Source organism: Hypanus sabinus, chromosome 14 (assembly GCF_030144855.1).
Source record: "Hypanus sabinus isolate sHypSab1 chromosome 14, sHypSab1.hap1, whole genome shotgun sequence".
NCBI classification, from domain to species: domain Eukaryota; kingdom Metazoa; phylum Chordata; class Chondrichthyes; order Myliobatiformes; family Dasyatidae; genus Hypanus; species Hypanus sabinus.
The window spans coordinates 76,207,173-76,229,726 of NC_082719.1; the positions used below are offsets into that span (position 1 = coordinate 76,207,173).

At 41.0% G+C, this 22,554-nt stretch overlaps 1 protein-coding gene across 3 annotated transcripts in view; it reads right to left on the reverse strand.

The window, feature by feature from the left end:
* Nucleotides 1-22,554, reverse strand: part of LOC132404887 (protein unc-13 homolog B-like) — a 439,816-nt gene that overhangs the window by 164,910 nt on the left and 252,352 nt on the right. For all 3 annotated transcript variants that reach the window (XM_059989454.1, XM_059989453.1, XM_059989452.1), the window contains exon 9: nucleotides 22,178-22,495. In XM_059989454.1, coding sequence (XP_059845437.1) covers nucleotides 22,178-22,495 — 318 coding nt within the window. The remainder of the gene's footprint in view (nucleotides 1-22,177; nucleotides 22,496-22,554) is intronic.

The window sequence follows — 22,554 nt, forward strand, 5'->3', positions numbered from 1 at the left end:
ACTATGCAATCTCAGTAAATGAAATACAATAGATCATTAAGTATAATGAAAAAGGCACTTGGTGATTACATTTATTTTCAAAATAGATTGATTACAGATTTATGATTCAAGGTTGTTTAATGACATTTCCAGCACACAAGGGTAAAGGAGAACAAAATAATTGTTACTCCATATCCGATGTGGTACAAGAAAACACAATAAGATAAAGAACACAATAATAATAAAAAAGCATTAAATATAAATACACATGATAGCTTATATACATAGACTGATGGTCCAGTAAGTGACACTAGACACAGGAGTGTCTGTACATAAGAGGACTCTGACAGAAAATGATAAAGTTGTGGTGGTTGGGGCATGGAGGACTGTATCAGTGGTTGGAGGTGTTGATCAGCTTAACTGCTGAGGGAAAGTAAATGGTCCTGATGGGAGTGGGACAAACTCCTGATGGGTTGGGTGAAATCTTTCATAATATTACTGGACCTTTTCCTGCACCTTTCTGTATATATGTCTTTGAAGAAGGGTAGAATGGTGCTGGTGATGTGCTGGGTAGTTCTGACTACCCACTGTAGAAACTGGTTGGCAAATAATACTGGTGACTATTATTTTTGAAGCATAGTCAATATTGATTGGTAGTGACTTTTTTTTTTGCATATAGTCAGGTCCACAAACAGCAGTAAGATCACTAGTCCATAAATGCACAGATGGACTTCTCTTAACAAGCCAGAGACCATCCATTCAAATGACTGTTGTTTTCTCTCCTTATTACCATCAACAAATTCTTCTGTGTGACTTACATCTTCAAAATTATCTCAACATAGAGGCCAACCTTTTGGTGCTTTGACCAAACATTAAAATGCTGAACATTCAAATTTTCCCTTCTTGGCCTCCACGTTAGACAGCATTCTAAATAGTTATTTATTTTTCAACCTAATCTATTCCTGAACCAACTGGGAAAAAACCCTGATCATTAACTTTTAACAATACTGTGACCACTTTGCCATGAAAAAACTTTGTATTTTCTGTTCTAATTGTGGTTTTGTGAGAAAAATGTTTATATGTTTATATTTTTCTTGTGAATGCTGCTTGTTTAACACTATGTGCTTGTGATGCTGCTGGTAGTAAGTTTTACATAGTACTTGTAAAATAGACTCAACATTGACTTTGATAATAATCTGGCCTCCATCATCCTTGGTAACAGAGAGTTCCAGACATTCAGTACTTTGAAGAATTTTTTGTACACCTCCCTTTTAACAACTGTTGAAAGCATGCTTCCTCTCTGAACTAATTTCCCAAAACAGACCCATCTGCCCTAATAGAACACTATTAAGGCTGCACTCTGCTCAAATGCTTGTTTATTTTGTCTGGAAATCTAATTACATAATGAAAAATAAATTAAACTGTAATGTTAACAAATAAAATAAATGCTCGAAAACCTCTGCCAGTCAAGTAATATCTGTGGAAATAAGAAAACAGTCAACATTTCATAGAACATACAACACTACAGCACAGTACAGATCCTTTGGCCTATGAGGTTATACCAACCTTTTAACCTACTCCAACATCAATATAACCCTTCCCTCCTATATAGCTCTCATTTTTTTTCTATCTATGTGCCTGAGTACCCCAATGTACCTGTCTCTACCACTATCCCCAGCAGAGCATTCCATGTACTTACCATGATCTGTATAGAAAGCCAACCTGACATCTCTCTATAGTTTCCTCCAGCCACCTTAAAATTATGCTCTCTCATATCAGCCATTGCTGCCCTGGGAAAAATGCATTGGCTGTCCACTCTCAACATCTTTTGCACCTCTATCAAATCAATTCTCATCCTCCTTCACTCCAAAGAGAAAAACACTAGCTTGCTCAACTTTTCCTCATATAACAGGCTTTTTAAATCAAGCAATATCCTTGAAAATCTAACAGACATCTTCACTAGCTTGATCAAAGTTCAAAGTTCATAATACATTAATTATCAATGTATATGATTCTTTTTCTTTCAGGCACACAGTAAAATTTTACAAAAAACCAAATAAAAACTGACAAATGATGAAAATAAAAATAATAGAGAACATAAAGTTGTAAAGAGAACTTGAACGTGAACCTGTTGGTTGCAGATTCAGTTCAGAACAGTGGTGAATACAGTTATCTATGTCAGTTCATGAGCCTGATGGATGTAGGGTAATAACTAATCTTGAAGCTGGTGATGTTCAACCTAGGGCTGTCTGTACCTCCTGCCCAATGGTAATAGTGAGAAAAAGGCATGGCCTACATGGTGCGGACACTGATGATGAATCCTGCTTTCTTGTGAAAGCTCTCCATATACAATGGTGGGGAGGTCTTTGGAATGGGTTATGAAATTAAAAGTAATCTTCCCCTTTTTTCCCTCTCTAGCTCCAACCACAAATCCAATTTTGAAACAGATTTGCCTTCTCACTCTGAATCTCATGCATTCTAACAATCAGGACCAGCCTGTTTACAAGACCTTGGCAAAGGCTTTACTAGTCCATGCAAACAATGTGTACCACATCAATCATCAGAATCAAATTATAAATAAGGTTTAATATCAGGGGCATGTGTCATGACATTTGCTGTTTGGTGGGCAGCAATACTTGGAATACATAATAAATAAACTTTAAATTACAATAAGAAATACATATAAAAATTAAATTAAATTAAATAAGTAGTGCAAAAAGGGAAGCAAAGCACAAAAAGAAAAATGGTGAGGTAGTTTGCACAGGATCATTGTCCATTCGGGACTCTGATGGCAGAGATGAAGAAGCTGTTCCTAAAACGGTGAGTATGTTTCAAGTTTCTGTAGCTCCACCTTGATGGTAGCAATAAGAAGAGAGCAGGTCCCGGTTGACGGGGGTACTTAATGACAGGTGGCGACTTTTTAAGCCATCACCCTTTGAAGATGCCCACAATGCTAAGAATGTTAGTGTTAGAATGTAAGAAGATGGGGCTGGTTGAGTTTGTAACTTTCTGCAGCTTTTTACAATCCTGTGCAGTGGCTCCTCCATACCAGATGGTGATGCAACCAGATAGAATGCTCTCCACGTTACATCCGTAGAAATTTGCAAGATCCCTTGGTGACATAACAAGTCTCCTTAAATTGATAATGAAAAATAAATGCTATTATGTCTTCTTTGTAATTGCATCAATGTGCTGGACCCAGGATAAAGCTTCAGGTATTGACACCTAAGTACTTGAAATTGCTCACCCTTTCCACTACTGATCCCTCGATGAGGACTAATGTGTGTTTCCTCACCTTCCATTCCTGAAGTCCACAATCAGTTCCTTGGTCTTACTGACATTGAGTGCAAGATTGTTGTTGCAACACTACCCAACAAGCTGATCTAACTCACTTTTATATGCCTCCTCATCACCATTTGAAATTCTGCCAACACTAGTTGTTGTCGCCTTGGTCACACTCTCAAAAATATCAAATTTATGAGACATAATCTCCTACAAATAAAGCCATGCTAACAATCCTAATTCGTTCCTGTCTGTGCAAATGGAAATGCATGCCTATTACATCTCTAAACAAAAGAAATTCATTGTGAGATTCAGGAAGCCGTTCCAAGAAGTGGCTGTTGAGAAAAAAATGATAATGATTTTCCCTGTGGCAAACAGTAAGGAGATCCCTCTGCAATTACACTATAGTTATGTCTGTCTCTTTTCTTGAAGACGGTCACGATTTTGGCATCTTTGACCTCAAACAAAAATACCTTGGTGCAAACAGTGAAAAATAATTCCCAATTATTTCAAAATCAAATACTGCACATGTAGAAATCTGAGAATTCCCAGCACTTCATATTTTATTCTGATTTCTCTTTGTTTTTGACCTCGTCACATTATAGTTTGTGAATGGCTAGAAACCATATTATAAATGCGGGCATAATTCAAAATGTTGCCAATAAATGAAAGTCCCTAGTGTGTGAAATGCATAAATATAGGAAAATATGAGCTACATTTGAAAAAAAACTTTTGACTATATAAAAATTGTATTACTTGGCTATCAGGAAATCATAAGAGCTAAGCCAATGAACTTTCTGCAGTTCTGACAATGTAGACGTATACCCACAGGAAACATCAGTCAATATATTTTTACACTATTTGAGTGCAGTATTGCAAAGAGCTACACTGACATTTTTTTAATGATGCTTAGCGTTACTCAGCTTGGTAACAGAAGACAATTTTGTGTATTAGCATTGAAGGAATGAGAGTAACTAAAATAAACATTATACATCCTTATATAAGAACAATACGTCTAATGGGACATCATCATGATGGACAAGACATTATTGGGGAACAAGCTAGAGCAAGTGAAATCAGTGAATTTCCATTTTACTTTAGAATAATTTCTCATAAAATTTATAAACTTCAAATTGTGAAACTGTTATTACATCATTCTATATGTGTATCTGCATGTGTTAGTTTATAAAAATGACTTTTTCAAAACATTATTGTTCCTGATGCAAGGTTTCAACCCTAAACATCATTTCTATCCCCACAACCCCTACCACACACAAGCTGCCCGACTAGTTGAATCCCTCCAGCAGATTGCTTGCTGCTCTGGATCCCAGCACCTGCAGATTCTTGAATCTCCTTGCTCAAGTTATCTTGCGTGGATTTGAAAATGCTGAAAATATTCAATAAGTCAGGCAGCATCTGTAGAGTGCCAAATGGAATTAATGATTCAGGTCAAGGAACTCCTATCAGGACAGAGCAAACAAACATTTCAGGTTCCAGAGAAAGAAGGTGGGGTGGAAAGAGCAAAAGGAATGTTTGCGGAAGTGTGGCAACCAAGCGAGCTGAATGAAAAGAAATGACCTTGGTGCCTTTGAGACAAGCCAGTTAATCACAGATGAACTATCTGCAGGAAGTGGAGCAGGTAATATGATTGAAAAGGCTATGTATGGTGGTTAATGCTACTCCCTGCTGTTACCTTGAAATTGATATGCGGTAACTATCATCTCTATTGTGTCTCTGATGGATAGAATCCACAATACAATTCAGGGAACAGTCATTAAGAAGAAATGATTAAGAAAGACCTCAGTGATTTTATTTTCTCTCTGTGGCAAAGAACTGGGAAACGTTTCTGTAATTATCACTATTTGTCTTCTTTCTCAGAAATGGTTCTGATTACTTCATCTCTGAGACCATCTGACACAAGGCACGAGACTACCCACTTCAACTTCAACAATGTTTCTGACAATGTCCCATATGTTACACAGCTATGGAAAGCTGAGTCATTGAGATCCAGGAAGAGCTGGTCAGTTCGATGCAAAATTTGCTTTGTTCAATAAACCAGAGTGTTTTCAGATTGGAGGTCTGAGACCAGTGGTGTGTGACAGGGATCGGCATTGGGTCTCCTGCTGTTCATCTTACTGTATATATAAACTATTTTAATGAGAATGTGGATGATATTATTAGTAGGTTTGCAAATGATACTAACATTGGTGGCAATGAAAAAGAGCTTTGACCAGCTGCCAATCCAGACATCTGAAGAGGGGACTTCAATCAGGTCTACTATCCGAGTATAATTGGCAGCAGCAGCTCTCTACAGCAAGAAAGAGCTTTGACCAGTGACCAATCCGCATTTGAGTAAATTATAGAAATGTAGTGGCAAGCACAGTGGCCATCATCTGGACAGAGTCAGAGTGGTGACCTTGAGGCTTTAGGTCTTCGAAGCATCCATGAAGAGAGGTTTCAGTCAGAGAAAGCAAAGATAAACTCTAAATTGTTTTTTTTCCCTTCCCTTCTTTATATCTGCTCAGCAAAGACAGTACAGATGTCAGGCAGGACAATGGAATGGTCCTCTTGTGAGATATGGGAAAGCAGGGAGACGACAAGAAGTGCATTCTGCTGCAGCTTCTAACAAACCACATTGAGGAGTTGGACCTGAAACTGCATGAACTCTGAATCATTCAGTAGGCTGAAGGGGTGACAGATAGGACATGTAGGGAGCTAGTTACAAACAAGTTGCAGGACACAGGAGACTAAGTGAATCAGGAAGGGGAAAGAGGTTAAACAGCCAGAGTATCCCTGTGGCCATCCCTCTCAAGAACAGGTATATCACTTTGGATTCTGTCGAGGGTGGGGGGGGGGGGAAGATGATCTAACAGAGGAAAGTCACCATGGTCGAGTCTCTGGCACTGAATCAGAAGGTAAGGGGGTGGGGGGAGAACAGGCATACCGTTTTGATAGGGGACTCATTACTTAGGGTAGTGGTCACCAACCCGTCGACCTTTGAGAATTTCCCAGTAGATCCCGAAAAAAAAAAGAAAAATAAATACACAAGTACTGTCGAGAGATTGTTTCCGGGTTGCGGGGTTTTAGTTCCGTTCTTTCTGCCCAGTGCACATGCGTGTAGATCCCCCGCACTACACAGTGTACTTCAGTGGTCCCCAACCACTGGGCCGTAAGGAAACAATACTAGTCAGTTGCACCTTTCCTCAGTCCCTGTCACACCCACTGTTGAACTTGAACCCACGCGAGGTCATCAGTCGTCTAAACGCAGTGATACCTTTGCGCAGCCGGCGAGAACTGCCAATGCTACTGGCCCGGAGCACAGCCAGCGGGAAGTGCCAATGCTACTGGCCCAGAGTGCGGACAGATGGGTGCCGCCTCTAAATCTGTTTAGCACACCAAATGTTCGTGGGGAATCTGGTGCTAAAATATTTGCAGACGACTAATTCGGGCTCAAGGTTTTGTAAGTAGCTACTGAAAGTCATCCCTCCAGCCAAACTTTTGTTGGCCGATAGATCCTACAAGGGGGGCGGGCGCGGGCCAGTCGCACTCCTCACTTGGTCAGTCACACTCTCTGGACTGCGACCACCGCTGCCCCGGCACGGGGACCTCCGGCCCTGACCTTGTCCTCTCACCCCACCCACGACCAGCCGCACTTGGCCAAGGCGTCTGGCGGCGGGCGGGCAAAGGCTGGAGTTCAGGCTGGGAGGCTGTGTAATGAGGTAATGAAGCCCTCAAAACTGCTTCGGTACCCTGGGTCCAAGCACCCTGCACTTAAAGACGTACCTACTGAGTTTTTTCTGCGCAAATAAACATGAACAGCGCAGGACAGCAGCTAAGTGCCGAGAGCCATGAAAACTAAATTGAGTGGACATAAGGAACCTGCTTCAAGTATCGTTATATTCCCATCATGTTTACCACCTCCTCCACCCCCCACCCCCACCGGCCGGTCCGCAAGAATATTAATAATATTAAACCGGTCCGCAGTGCAAAAAAATGGAGGGTACCCCTGGTGTTTATGCATTATTTCTACTTCTTGGTTGCAGGGTTTTACTTTCGGTCTTTTCTGCACGGTGTGCATGCATGTAACTAATCGACCTGGGGCCGATCTCACCTTTCAGTAAGACCGAGGTAGGGGATCTTGGGCTTAAAAAGGTTGGTAACCACTAACTTAGGGGAACAGACAGGAGGCTCTGTGGATGAGAATGGGGGAAGCGACAGTGGCCGTACCTCGGGCACAGAGTCTGGCCCTGTGGCTCAGAAGGGTAGAGAAAGGAAGAGGAAGGCAATAGTGATAGGGGACTCTATAGTCAGGGGTCAGACAGGCGAATCTGTGGACGCAGGAAAGAAACTCGGATGGTAGTTTGCCTCCCAGGTGCCAGGGTCTGGGATGTTTCTGATCGTGTCCAAGATATCCTGTGGTGGAAGGGAGAACAGCCAGAGGTCATGGTACATATTGGTACCAATGACATAGGTAGGAAAACGGAAGAAAGAAGACTACAGGGAGTTAGGAAGGAAGTTGAAAAGCAGGACCTCAAAGGTAATAATCTCGGGATTACTGCCTGTGCCATGCGACAGTGAGAATAGGAATAGAATAAGGTGGAGGATAAATGTGTGGCTGAGGGATTGGAGCAGGGAGCAGGGATTCAGATTTCTGGATCATTGGGATCTCTTTTCGGGCGGGTGTGACCTGTACAAAAAGGACGGGTTGCACTTGAATCCCAGGAGGACCAATATCCTGGCGGGCAGGTTTGATAGAGCCGTTGGGGAGGATTTAAACTAGTTTGGCAGGGGGGTGGGAATCAGAATGTGAGTGCAGGGATTAAGGTAGAAGGACAAGGGCATGATGCTAAGAGTTCTGATTTGATAAGGAAGGGACAGGCAGGGGACAGAACATAACTGCAGCCAGTTAAAGGGGTTGAAATGTGTCTATTTCAATGCTAGAAGTATTAGGAACAAGGAGGATGAAGTCAGAGCATGGATTAGTAGGTGGAATTACGATGTTGTGGCCGTTACTGAAACTTGGTTGGATGAAGGGCAGGATTGGATGAAGCATGTCCCAGGGTTCCGGTGTTTTAAAAGTAATAGGATGGGGGGTAGAAAAGGGAGGGGGAGTGGCATTGCTGGTCAAGGATAGAATCACAGCTATAGAAAGGGAGGACGCTGCAGAAGGAGTGTCCACTGAGTTGGTATGGGTGGAAGTCAGAAATAGGACGGGATCAATCATTGTGCTGGGAGTAGTCTACAGGCCCCCAAATAGCCTTCAGGACACTGAGGAGCAGATAAGCAGGCAGATTTTAGAATGGTGCAGGAAATACAGGGTAGTGATTTCAACTTCCTTCATATTGACTGGCACCTCCTGAGTGCAAGGGGTATAGATGGGGCTGAATTTGTCAGGTGTGTTCAAGAAGGATTCCTGACACAGTATGTGGACCGGCCGATGAAAGGAGAGGCTATACTGGATCTAGTTCTGGGTAATAAACCTGGTCAGGTGACAGACCTCTTGGTGGGGGAGCATTTTGGTGGGAGTGACCACAACTCCCTTAGCTTCAGCATAGCTATGGAAAGGGATAAAATCAGACAAAATGGTAAAGAGCTTAACTGAGGAAGGTCTAACTTTGAAGGAATGAGACAGGAGCTAGCGAGAGTAAATTAGAAACAGATGTTCAAAGGGGAAAGCACAGAAGTAATGTGGGAGAAGTTTAGGGACCACTTGAGCTGGGTTCAGGATAGGTTTGTCCCACTGAGGCAAGGAAAAAATGGTAGGAAATGGGAACCGTGGCTGACGAAACAAGTGAGGCAACTCGTCAAGAGGAAAAAGGAAGCATATGTTATATATAAGAAGCAGGAAGTAGGAGGGGCTTATGAGAAATATAGGGTAGCCAGGAAGGAGCTAAAGAAAGGACATAGGAGAGCTCGAAGGGGGCTTGGGAAGGCCTTGGCATGTAGAATCAAGGAGAACCCCAAGGCGTTCTATGCGTATGTGAAGAATAGGGGGATGACAAGAACAAAGGTGGGACCGCTAAAGGATAAAGAAGGCAACATGTGCCTGGAGGCGGATGTGGTTGGGGAGGTCCTAAATGAATACTTTGCTTCAGTATTCACAAGTGAAAAGGATCTTGATCAGGATGAGGTCGAAGTAGAGTGGGCCTGTGTGCTGGACAATAAGGAAGAAGTAGTGTTGGATCTTCTTAAAAACATTAAGATTGATAAATCCCCAGGGCCAGATATGATACACCCCAGGTTGTTGTGGGAATTGAGAGAAGAGATCGCAGGAGCATTAGCTATGATCTTTGAATCCTCTTTGGCTGCAGGGGAAGTGCCAGAGGACTGGAGAATGGCAAATGTAGTTTCCTTGTTTAAGAAAGGTAACAGGGAGAAACCTGGGAACTATAGACCAGTGAGCCTTACATCGGTGGTCTGCAAACTACTGGAAAGGATTCTTAAGGATAGGATCTACGAGCATTTGGAGAAGTACAGTCTACTCATGGAAAATCAACATGGCTTTGTGAAGGGAAGATCGTGCCTCACGAGCCTGATTGAGTCTTTTCAGATTCAGATTCAGTTTATTGTCATTTAGAAACCACAAATGCAATGTAGTTAAAAAATGAGACAATGTTCCTCCAGAATGATATCACAAAACCACATGACAAAACAGACACCACCAGAAAATCCACATAACATTTGGCAATCCCCAATCCAGAGTCCGAAGAGGCTGCTGCGTATTAATATTGCGCTACCGTCTTAGCACATTCCCCAGAAAGGAGCTCCAAATCCACCAGACAAACAAGACCAAAAACTAAAGCTACAAGACCTACATAAAACCACATAGTTACAACATATAGTTACGACAGTGCAAACCCAATAGCATAATTGATAAAAACAGACCATGGGCACAGTAAAAATAGTCCAAAGATGTTAAAGGACTCTAAGTTCAAAAGAAATCACAACACAGTTTCCTCAAGTCCCCAGGGTCCTGACAGACTCGCCATCCCACGCCGGCGGCAGAAGGGAATACCCCCGCTATGAACTTCCACGGTGCCGCCCAACTCAGCCTTGCAGACGCAGCACACAATGAAAGCTCCGTCGAACCCAGCCTTGCAGACGCAGCACACACCGAAAGTGACCTGACCGCAGCGGACTCCGAATCCGTTGAACCTCCGAGCCGACGACCATCCCCTCTGGCACAGCTTCTCCGAGCACCATCCTCTGCCGAACGTATTGACGGCCCCACAGCCATCGGCAACGAGACTGGGGGCCTGGTCTTCCCAGCAGAGTCCCGGACCTCACAGCAGCAGCAGCAACGAAGAAGGTCTTCCTGGAATTTCCCAATGTTCCTCTGTACTCCCACATCCATTTTCAATCAATTATGATTGCGCACAGCACCCCACTTCACAAACAACAGATAATCAGCTCCAGAGTGGCCACTGCAAGCTGCGTTGCACCGCCATTTTGGAATAATAATAAGAGGTAACAAAAGAAATTGATGAGGGTAGGGCAGTGGATGTGGTCTACATGGACTTTAGCAAAGCATTTGACAAGGTCCCTCATGAGAGACTGATCCAGAAAGTCATGAGGCATGGGTTAAGTGGAACCTTGGCCGTTTGGATAAAAAATTGGCTTAAAGGAAGAAAGCAGAGGGTAGTTGTGGATGGAAAGTATTCTGCCTGGAGGTCGGTAACTAGTGGAGTGCTGCAGGGATCTGTTCTGGGACCCCTGCTATTTGTGATTATTATAAATGACCTGGATGAGTAAGTTTGCGGATGACACTAAGATTGGAGGAGTTGTGGATGGAGCTATAGGTGGTCAAAGGTTACAAGAGGATATAGACAGGCTGCAGAGTTGGGCAGAAAAATGGCAGATGGAGTTCAATCCAGGTAAGTGTGAGGTGAAGCATTTTGGAAGGACTAACCAGAAGACTGAGTACAGGATTAATAGTCAGTTACTTAAGAGTGTGGATGAACAAAGGGACCTTGGAGTTCAAATCCATACATCCCTCAAGGTCGCTTCACAGGTTGATAGGGTAATTAAAAAGGCCTATGGGTTGCTAGGCTTCATTAACAGGAGGATTGAGTTCAAGAGTAGAGAGGTCATGTTGCAACTCTACAAATATCTGGTGAGACTGCACTTAAGAGTATTGTGTTCAATTCTGGTCACATTATAGGAAGGATGTGGAAGCTATGGAGCAAATGTGGATAATAGTGCTGAAGATGAGGTAGCTCATTAACAAACAGGGCAATGGGTAGTCAGGAGAGACTGTTGCTGGAGCAGAAAGGCAGTCAACAAGAAGTGCTGCAACGTAAAAAGTGGAGAAAATCGAAAAGGGTGCATACAGGACTGAAGGTATTGCATTTGAGTCTGTGCAGAATACGAAATAAGGCAGATGAACTTGTAGCACAGTAAGACTGGCAGGTATGATGTTGTAGGCATGACAGAATCATGGCTGAAAGAAGATTATAGCTGGAAGTTTAATGTCCGAGGATACACACTGCATTGAAAGGACAGTCAGGAAGGCAGAGGGAGTGACATTGCTCTTGGTAAACAATGAAATCAAATCATCAGAAAGAAGTGACATAGGGTCAGAAGGTGTTGAATCATTCTAGATAGAGTTAAGGGTAAGGAGAAGGGTAAAAAGGCCCTGATGGGAGTTGCCTACAGAACTCCAAACAGTAGTAAGGATGTGACCTACAAATTATAACGGGAGATAGAAAATGCATGCCAAAAGGCAGTGTTACAAATATAATGGGGGACTTCAATGTACAAGTAGATTGGCAAAATTAGATTGGTGCTGGATTGCAGGAGGGGAAATTTCTAGATTGTCCAAGAGATGGTACTTTAGAGCAGTTTATGGTTGAGCCCACAAGGGGATCAGTTATTCTGGATTGGGTGTTGTGTAATGATCCAGAATTGATTAGAGAGCTCAAGGTAAAAGAACGCTAAGGGAAAAGTGATCATCATATGATCGAATTTACCCTGAAATTTGAGATGGAGAAGTTAAAGTCAGATGTATCAGTATTACAGTGGAGTAAAGGGAACTACAGAGCCATTAAAGAGATGCTGGCTAGAATTGATTGGAAAAGAATACTGGCAGATATGATGGCAAAACTGAAATAGTTGGAATTTCTAGAAGCAATTCTGAATGTAGGGGAATTTACCTCCAAAAGAGGAAGAAGTATTCTAAAGGAAGGATGACAGAACTATGGCTAACAACAGAAGTCAAAGCCAACATAAAAGCCAAACAGAGGGCAGATAATACAGCAAAAATTAGTGGGAAATTAGAGGATTGTGAAGCTTTTAAAAACCATGAGAAGGTAACCAAAAAAGTCATTGAGAAGGTAAAGATGGAATACGAAAGTAAGCTAGTCAATAACATTAAAGAGGGTACCAAAATTTTCTTCAAATACATGAAGTGTAAAAGAGAGGAGAGAGATATTGGACTGCTAGAAAACAATGCCAGGTAGTAATGGAAGACAATGATGTGGCGAATGAATTGTATAAAACATTTTTCATCAGTCTTTGATGTGGTGAACACTAGCAGTATGGTGGATGTTCAAGCTGTCATGCCGACAATATCATACCTGCCAGTCTTATTGTGCTACAAGTTCATCTTCCTTATTTCGTATTCTGCACAGACTCAAATGCAATACCTTCAGTCCTGTATGCACCCTTTTCGATTTTCTCCACTTTTTATGTTGCAAGATGTTCACACGGGGTCATGAAGCGTGTGAAGTTACCACTACTAGAGAGAAGGTTCTTTGAAAACAGAGGTCTGAATGTAGATAAGTTAACTAGAACAGATGGTGTACATCCAGGGTTCAGAAAAAGGTGGCTGAAGAGATCACAGATGCATTAGCAATGATCACGAGATTTTGGAATGGCTCCGGAAGACTGGAAAGTTCAAAATATCACTCCACTCTTCAAGAAGGGATGGGAATACGTTGCTGTTGATTACTAACAATGAGGTCTCAGGGTACTTGGAGGTATATGATAAAATAGGCATGGTTTCCTCAAGGGAAAATCTTGCCTGACAAATCTGTTGGAATTCTTTGAAGAAATAACAAACAGAATAGACGAAGGAAAATCAGTTGATGTTGTGTACTTGGATTTTCATAAGGCCTTTGACAAGGTGCCACACATGAGGCTGCTTAATAAGCTATGAGCCCATGGTATTACAGCAAAGATTTGAGCATGGATAAAGAGTGGGAACAAAAGGAGCCTTTTCTGGATGGTTGTCAGTAACCAGTGGTGTTCCACTGGATGATGGCTTTGTTGCAAAGTTTGCAGATGGTTTCAAGCTGGAGGGGCAGGTAGTTTGAAAAAGTAGAAAGGCTACAGAAGGACTTAGACAGATTAGGAGAATGGGCAAAGAAATGGTGTCAGAAAGTGTATGATCATGCACTTCAATAGAAGAAATGAAAGGTTGACTATTTACTAAATGGAGAGAAAATACAAAAAAACTGAGGCACAAATGGACTTGGGAGTCCTTGTGCAGGATTCCCTAAAGGTTAATTTATAGGTTGAGACTGTAGTGAGGAAGGTAATTGTGATGTTAGCATTCATTTCATGAGGACTAGAATACTAAAGCAATGATGTAGCGTTGAGACTTACTTGTGAAGCCTCGCTTGGAGTACTATGAGCCATTTTGGGCCCCTTTACCTTAGAAAAGATGTGCTGAAACTGAAGAGGGTTCATGAAAATGATTCAAGGATTGAATAGCTTGTCATATGAAGAGTGTCTGATAGCTCTGATGCTGAATTCACTTGAATTCAGAAGAATGAAGGGTGACCTCATTGAAACCCATCAAATGGTGAAAGTCTTTGATAGAGTGGATATGGTGAGGATGTGTCCTATGGTGGGAGAGTCTAAGAGCGGAGGATACAGCCACAGAATAGAGTGGCATCCTTTTAGAATGGAGATGAGTATTTTTTTTAGCCAGAGAGTGGTGAATCTGTGGAATTCTTTACCAAGGCAGCTGTGGAGGCCAAGTCTTTACGTATATTTAAAGCAAAGGTTGAATATTCTTGATTGGTCAGGGCATGAAAGGATACGGGAAGAAGACAGGAGATTGGGGCTGAGGAAAATTGGATCAGCCATGATGAAATGGAGGACCAGACTTGATGGGCCAAATGGTCTAATTCTGCTCTTATATCTTATGTTTTTATGGTCTTACGTTAAAAGTTCAACCAGGCTGGGATATACACAGTTAATGACAGAGCCCTAGGAAGTGTTGTAGAACAGACAGATCTTGGGATTACCAAGAACATAGTTCCCTGAAAGTAGCAAACGAGTTGGCTGCTGCATACGCGTGGGAGCCGGGGGAGCTGGGCGGTACTTTGGGGTTCTCACGTTTAACTGTCATTCATTTTTTGGGGCACTTCTCTGTTTTTGTAGATGTTTTGTGAAGAAACAGCATTTCAGGATGTATACTGTATACATTCTGACATTAAACTTGACCTTTGAAAGTGGTGAAGAACACATATGGCATGCCTGCCTTCATCAGGTAAGGCACTGAGTACAAGAGCTGGGGTGCCATGTTACAGCTATAGAGACAGTGGTAGAACGATAAACAGAATATTGTGTACAGCTCTGATTACCGTACTAGAGAAAGGATATGAATAGCTAAAGAAAGTGCAGACTAGGTTCACAAGGGTGATGCCATTCCACAGTTTCCAGGATTATTTCTATTTCCCTTCTTGAATAATCGAACAACATTTGGACAAGTTCATTTGTAAGAAAGGTTGGGTTAAGTATAGGAAAATAAGACCAGCAGAGGAAGGTAACTTGTTTGACATGAATGAGTTGGGCCAAAAGGCCTGTTTCCCTGTTGTATAACTCTATGATTTGACAAGTTTCAGCAGGGAAACCATATGCTCCGGAAGCCCTATTGTTTACAGAATCAGAATCACTTGTCAGTATGAGAAACATACCAGAATTGATTGTGGTTCAGTGCCAAGTATAAAACACAGGACACTACCATAACAGACCACATAACAGCAACCAACTATTTACTACACAATAGTGCAAATAGCCATGAGCAATCAACAATTGGCAGAACAGTCACATGGTCAAAGGTCAATATTGAAACTTAAATAAATGTGAACATATGAACAGTCTCACGAATTATCAACAAAACAAGATCAAGAAAAACCACATAACAGACGTGCAGGGACATTTAGGGTATTACACCTAGTGACTTTCCTTGAGAAATTGGATAGCTACAGGAAGGAAGCTTTGGAGATGATGTGTAGTCCTGGTGGTGATGGACTTGTAGCATCTCCCTGATGGCAATTTGGTGTATGAGTGACTGTGAGGGTGGGTGATGAACTGGTCTTTTAATGTCGGTAGCTGACAACCAATGATCTTCTCCATTGACTGGACCACTTGCTGCAACCGGAACTTGGAAAGGGAGGAAGTGAGAGCAAATCAAATGGTGATAGAGGTGAATGACCATTAGTTTCCACAGTTCCAGTGGGGGGGGGGGGGCAGATAGGAGGTTGCCGCGAAGGCTAATCCTCAATTGCACTGTCTTGATTGCATTAAGCTCCAAGTTGTTATGAGCACACCATGTACATTGGATTGGACAAGTAGGAGCCCAGCCTTACATACTTTTTCCTTCCTGTCAGGAAGTTTCTTAATCCATTGACAGATAGTGTAGGGTATAGCTAGCTGGGTTAGCTTTCTGTGGAGCAATTCTGGAATAATAGTGTTGAAGGCAGAGCTAAAATCCACAAATAAGATCACCACATAGGTATTAGGAGAGTCCAAATGTCAAAGAATATAATGAAAGCTCAAGTTACCTGCATCAACTGAGCAATTTGCTCTTCAAGCAAACTGTAGCGAGTCAAGAAGAAGGTCATTAATGGACTTGAGATAGGCCAACATCAGGTGTTCAAAAGTTTTCACAATTACTAAAGTCAGAATAACTGGCCTACAATCATTAACTCCAGTGATCTTGTCTTTCTTAGGAAATGAAACAATTGGAGGAAATTTAAAGCAGTCTGGAACCCTGCACAGTTGCCGAGAGATGTTAAGTATTTCAGTGAAGATCAAATCAAGAAATTATAGGACTGCACTGATGCAATGAGGTACAATGGCATTTTGTACTGCACTTGGACATTTAGCTACAGCAGGGAATGATGCATGTATTTTGATAGAACAGTAGAATCATCATTATTATTTTATTTAGAGATACAACACAGAACAAACCCTTCCAGCCCAACAAGCCACATTTCCCGGCAACCCACCCATTTAACACTAGCCTAATCACAGTGCATTTTACAATGACCAATTACCCTACTAACCATTATGTCAATGTCACAGCATTACCCCAAAACTGAGGTGACACAAATTACAAGATAGTTAAGGAGCTGCCATGACAAAGGGGCCTTTGTTGGGAACTAAATATTTCAAAGTGCAAAAAGCAGGTTAAAAACAGGTTATTAAGTAGTGATGTAAATGAAATACTCAATTGTATATGTTCCAATTATTAATTCATTTATTATCAAATAATGTATAAATTATACAACCTTGAGATATGTTTGCTCACAGGTAGCCACAAAGAAAGAACCCAAAAGAACCCAATTAAAAGAAAAACAAGAATAAAAAAATTATAAGACCAACACTCAATATGCAAAAGAAAGAAAAAATACAAATCATGCAAACAATTGAAGCGATCAACAGCAATCTGAACCAAAATTGCATCCTCAGATCCAAACAGCCCAAAGTAGGCCTAAAGCCTCAGTATCAGTTCATTATATTAGCGGGCACAGAACACAGCAGCTGGGCAGTCTTCATAGTTTCAGCACAATGGAGATGACTATCGCAGAGAACAAGCAAAATCAGCTCTCACCCTGGTCTTTTCAGTCTACCTGGGCTGGCATTCAAATTGACCAAACAACAGAACAGCAAAAGGCTCCCAAAGGAGTGGCCATCGCAGACAGTGAGTGAAATTAGCTCTTGCCTCCATTCTGGGCCAGTATTCGAATTGTCTAAACAAAGTAAGTTACGTCATTGCAGGACACGGGCACCGGGCCTAGACCATATCGCGCAGCACCTCGCTCCAGGCCCAGATTCCATCACCCAGCCCTAAACCACTCTCAAACTCTTCAGATTAACTTCGAGGAAGTGACAAGCAGGGTGAACAAAGAAGAGGCAGTGGGTGTCATTTACTTGGGATTTTCAGAAGGCATTTGATAAGGTGCCATGCATGAGGCTGTTTAACAAGATAAAATCCTACAGCATTACACGAAAGATTCTGGCATGGATAGAGGAATGGCTAACAGGCAGGAGACAGCAAGTGGGAATAAAACGGGGCTTTAATAGGTGATTGCCAGTGACTCGTGGTGTTCCTCAGGGGTCAGTATTGAGACCGCTACTTTTGACATTGTTTGTCAATGATTTGGATAGTGGAATTGATGGCTTTGTGACAAAGTTTGCGTATGAAACAAAGATAGGTAGAGGGGTAGGTAATGCTGAGGAAGCAATGCGATTGCAGCAGGACTTAAACAAATTGGAAGAATGGGCATAAAAAGTGGCAGATGGAATACAGTGTTGGGAAATGTATGATAATGCATTTTGTTAGAAGGAACAATAATGTGGACTATTATCTAAATGGGAAGAAGGTTCAAATATCAGAGGTGCAGAGGGACTTGGGAGTCCTTGTGCAAGACTCCCAAGCAGGTTAATTTACAGGTTGAATCTGTGGTAAAGAATGCAAATACAATGTTGGCATTTATTTCAAGGGGAATAGAATATAAAAGCAAGGAGATAATGCTGAGCCTTTATAAGACACTAGTCGGGCTGCACTTGGAGTATTTTCAACAGTTTTGGGCCCCGTATCTCAGAAAGGATGTGTTGTCTTTGGAGAGAGTCCAGAGGAGGTTCACGAGGATGATTCTGGGAATGAAGGGGTTACTATATGAGGAGCATTTGGCAGTTTTGGACCTGTACTCACTGGAATTTAGAAGAATGTGTGGGGATCTCATTGAAACCTACCGAGTGTTGAAAGGACTAGACAGGGTGGATATGTAGAGGACGTTTTCTATGGTGGGGACATCCAGAACTAGAGAGCACAGCCTCAAGATTGACGGGCAACCATTTAGAATAGAGGTAATGAGGGTTTTTTTTTTTAGCCAGAGAGTAGTGAATCTGTGGAATGCTCTGCCTCACAGAATGCCAAGGAGGCCAAGTCCATGAGTATATTTAATGCGGAAATTGATCTCTTCCTGATCAGTCAGGGCATCAAAAGATATGGTGAGAAGGCAGGTGTATGCGGTTGAGTGGGTTCTGAAATCAGCCATGATGGAATGGTGGAGCAGACTCCATGGACTGTATAGCATACTTCTGCCCCAGTGTTTAGGACTTAATCTGTAAGTGTGAGTGGAGAGAAGAATAATAAAAAGGCAGCTGGGACAAACACATACAAGCAATGCCAGCTACTAAATTACAAGGAGTATTAAAATATTTATTAAATATTATTAATATTTAATATTATTAATATTACTATCAATAATGTTAATATAATAATATTTAATACATATTAACTATTATTAATAAAGAGATATTATTAAGAAATTATTAACAAAAAGCAAAGCAGAAACTAATAATTGATGGAAGACTTTAATTTTCACGTCAGCAAGCACAAGTCACATTGGCACAGATATCTGGACAACGTCACATAAAATGTAATTGAACCAACTGACAAGCAGACTATTTTATTTTGTTCCATACAACTCGAACAGTTAACCACGTTCTACTCAGTGACCAGACATCTCATTCTGTCATAGAATCATAGAGCATTACAGCACAGAATCAGGTCCTTTGGACCATCTAGTCTGTGCCATTTATCATTTTACTCTGCCTAGTCCCATCAACCTGCACCTGGACCATAGCCCTCCATATTCCTCCCATCCATGTACATCCAAATTTCTCTTAAATATTTAAATCAAACCTACATGTACCACTTCTGCTAGTAGTTCATTCCACACTCACACTACCCTCTGAGTGAAGAAGTTCCCTCTCAGGTTCCCCTCTAGTCTCACTGAACCTCAGTGGAAATTTTGTATACCACTATCAAATTCTAACCTATTCATCCTTTCCCTATAACTAAGATCCTTAAATGCTGACAACATCCTTGTAAATTTAATAAGTGCCCCTGAACGAGGAACTTGGTCCCTTACCTTGATCAAATTTTCTAAGGTGACCCTTAACTGAAATACTCAAAAAATTTTCAGCAGGATTTAGAGGAGCAAGTTTGTAAGGAGATCATAAACAGTTGCAAGAAGTAGAACGTTGTGATAGGAAGTGATCTTAACTTTCCACATATTTACCGAGATTCCCATACTGCAAAAGGGTTCCCTACTCTGCATTTCACAACTTCTGAATTCTTTGACTTTGTTATACAGCTAAAGCACTCATGAAGAAAGAGGATTTGTTAATGGGCAAGTATGAACACTTGGAATCTAGCAATGGAAAAACTGTTACAGAAACTTAAGGAAGTCAAACAGAGGCTATAAAGGAAAAAGAATTGTCAGTGTTTCAGACTGAGATCCCACATCAGACATGAATCAGACTGTTTTTAATTGTCAGCCTGCATTTAATGGGATGTCAAAAAGTTTGGGATGAAGCTCCATCTGTTTACTCTCTACACCAGTAGTATAGTTGAAAGGACCAACTTGGAATTGGATTTTGTGTTAAAAGATCATGAATTTTTTTGTTTTGATGTGATGATTGATGCCAAATATGTTTTTGTATAAGTAAGAGGGGTAGGCATAATAAGCTGTAGCTTCATCCTACATTTTGGTCTGTTTTAAAAAAAAATTATTATTTAGTTTTGTCTTATGAAATCATTGTTATGAAATCATCATTGAAAATGATGCTTTTTGTTATGTTTGTACTGACCGAAAATAAAAATTTCATTCATTCAGTCTATACAAAACTGGGTAGGAAAGAAATTGTCAGGAGGATGCACAGAATCTGTATGAGAAGCTTTGGTGCAGTGGTAGTAATTTGGCAGATGGAGTATTACGTGGGCAATGAAAAGTTTTTCATTTCAGAAGGTAGATGGCAAATAAAGGTACATATTTTTAAAAGGTCAACAATTATTAAACACTGCTTTTAAAGATGTACAACGTATCCATCTTCATACACGAGTCAAAAGTGCCTAGAACTGGATTTCAGGTAATGCTAAAATATTGTTGCATGCAGCATTAGCACCAAATCAGGTCCTATAAAAAAGGTCACAAAACTACAAACATTTGCATTGCCTGCACCGACAACAATAAGTTAAATCAAAATACAATTGCACTTCTTATGTATTTTAACTGCCATAACTTTACCATGCAGCAAAGCTGGACGTTGGGTGTCAAGGTTCATTGAATAAGAGGGACAGTGAAGTGCTGGATGAGATCAATGCGAGGAACGTGAACTCGTACATTGGGCAATGATAACAAGGTATCAACAGATGTATGAAGGTGATTCCACACCAATGTTCCCTCTAAGGTATGCGAGTACGTGTGCACACACATCTTTTGCTACTGGCACACGAAAGAATTTAAACAGCACACAAAAGGTTGTCACCCTCTCCCCTTGTTGGCATATTAAGTATATTTCGCGATCATACACAATCATGCTTCTTTTTCTGGTTTCTGCTGCAACGGTGTTGACAATGAGCAGTTGCAATGATATGTCTGCAAATCTTAGAACTGGCTTATTTATAATCTTTTTATTGAACAAATTATTGATTCACTATGTCAAATTCCAAAGAAGCAAATGGCGTGAAGCATAAAAGGACTGCTAGTTCATTTAAAGCTTATTATACTTACAATTGCTTCAGGTTTACTTCAACTTAAAAAATTCAGTGCGCACATTGTTGTCACTGGGCAAAAAATAGCACAGGACAAGATTTTTGCGCACATTAGTCATTACAAATTAGAGGGAACACTGCTCAATACCATTATAAATATTCTCCTTTAAAGCTCATATGGATGTATGCAAACACACCAACACACCCAGAGCTCCATCCTCTCATCCTCATCTCTTAAGACCTCAGCTACATACACAGATAACCCACCCATAGACCCCACCTATAAATATACACCAAAGGTATAGTTGCCAAATATCCTCTTTCAAGTTAGAAATTTGCAGGTATATAATGACAAATTCCCTGGATGGGGAGGCCTTCTAGAGAGCAATGCCCCATTAGACTGGAGGAAAGAGTCCTCGTCCCTGTGAGCAGCTGTTCCAATCTCCAAGGAGTATTCTTTGCTAGCTTAAATATGGTTGAGCACACCAGAATATGTGTGGGCAGTCTGCAGTAAAAAACTCACTGTAAGCTATAGGTCACTCAAAATAATGTTTAAATGTTGAGTACAGCAGACTGTTGCAAACAGCAATAATAAGTATTTTCAGAATACATAAATTTCAATTTATATGCAGTGGTTTCAAACGTGCTTTGCACAACGAATGATTCTGGGAAATCATGAAATAGGGTAGTGTGGACTTCATCTGGAAGCACATAATCTTTAAAAAGAATACAACTGGAGTAATTCTACCTCAGAAATGCAATTAACATAATTTGCTATGGGTTACATCAAATTGGGATTACATAGAGTAATAAACTGCTCTGCAATCAAATTTCTGTGCAAAAATATTAATTTTCAGATAAAGCAAGTTATTAGGAAGGCATATGATAAGATTATATTTATTGCTATAAGATTGGAACATAAAATTAAAGATAACCTTCTATATTTATGGTAGCTCTCACCAACAGTAAAGAAATATTTTCTAAATTATGAGGAAAAGTAGGAAGCAAATTACAAGATTAGTGCTTTTTCAGAAATTTTACTTAAGGAAAAATCCCCACTTGTCATAGTTCAACTAAACTGAACAAAATATACTTACAGAAAACTGCAGTACTCACCTATCATGTGGTTTTCCAATCATATCCAGCTGGGGCGAGATGTTAGGGAGTGGAGTATCAAGTACAGCTTCATTCACTTTTCTGGAATTTTCATGACATTCATTGATCTTGTTTTCATTCGAATGTCCTGGCTGTTTATCGGCTTCATTATACCATTCCTGTGTAGCTGAGCTGTTATGAGAGTGATATGACTCTTGATCTCGCCTGTCATCCATTGCAGACTCATGGACGTTTTCATTATCATGATCAAGTTCACTAAGTTGAGAACTGCCTTGGCTGAGGTTTCCTGATGAGCCGTATCTGCTACTTCCTGTAGGACTATAGAGCATAAACAAAAAGTTCAGCAGCTAATTCAGAATAATTGTAAAAAGGTATGC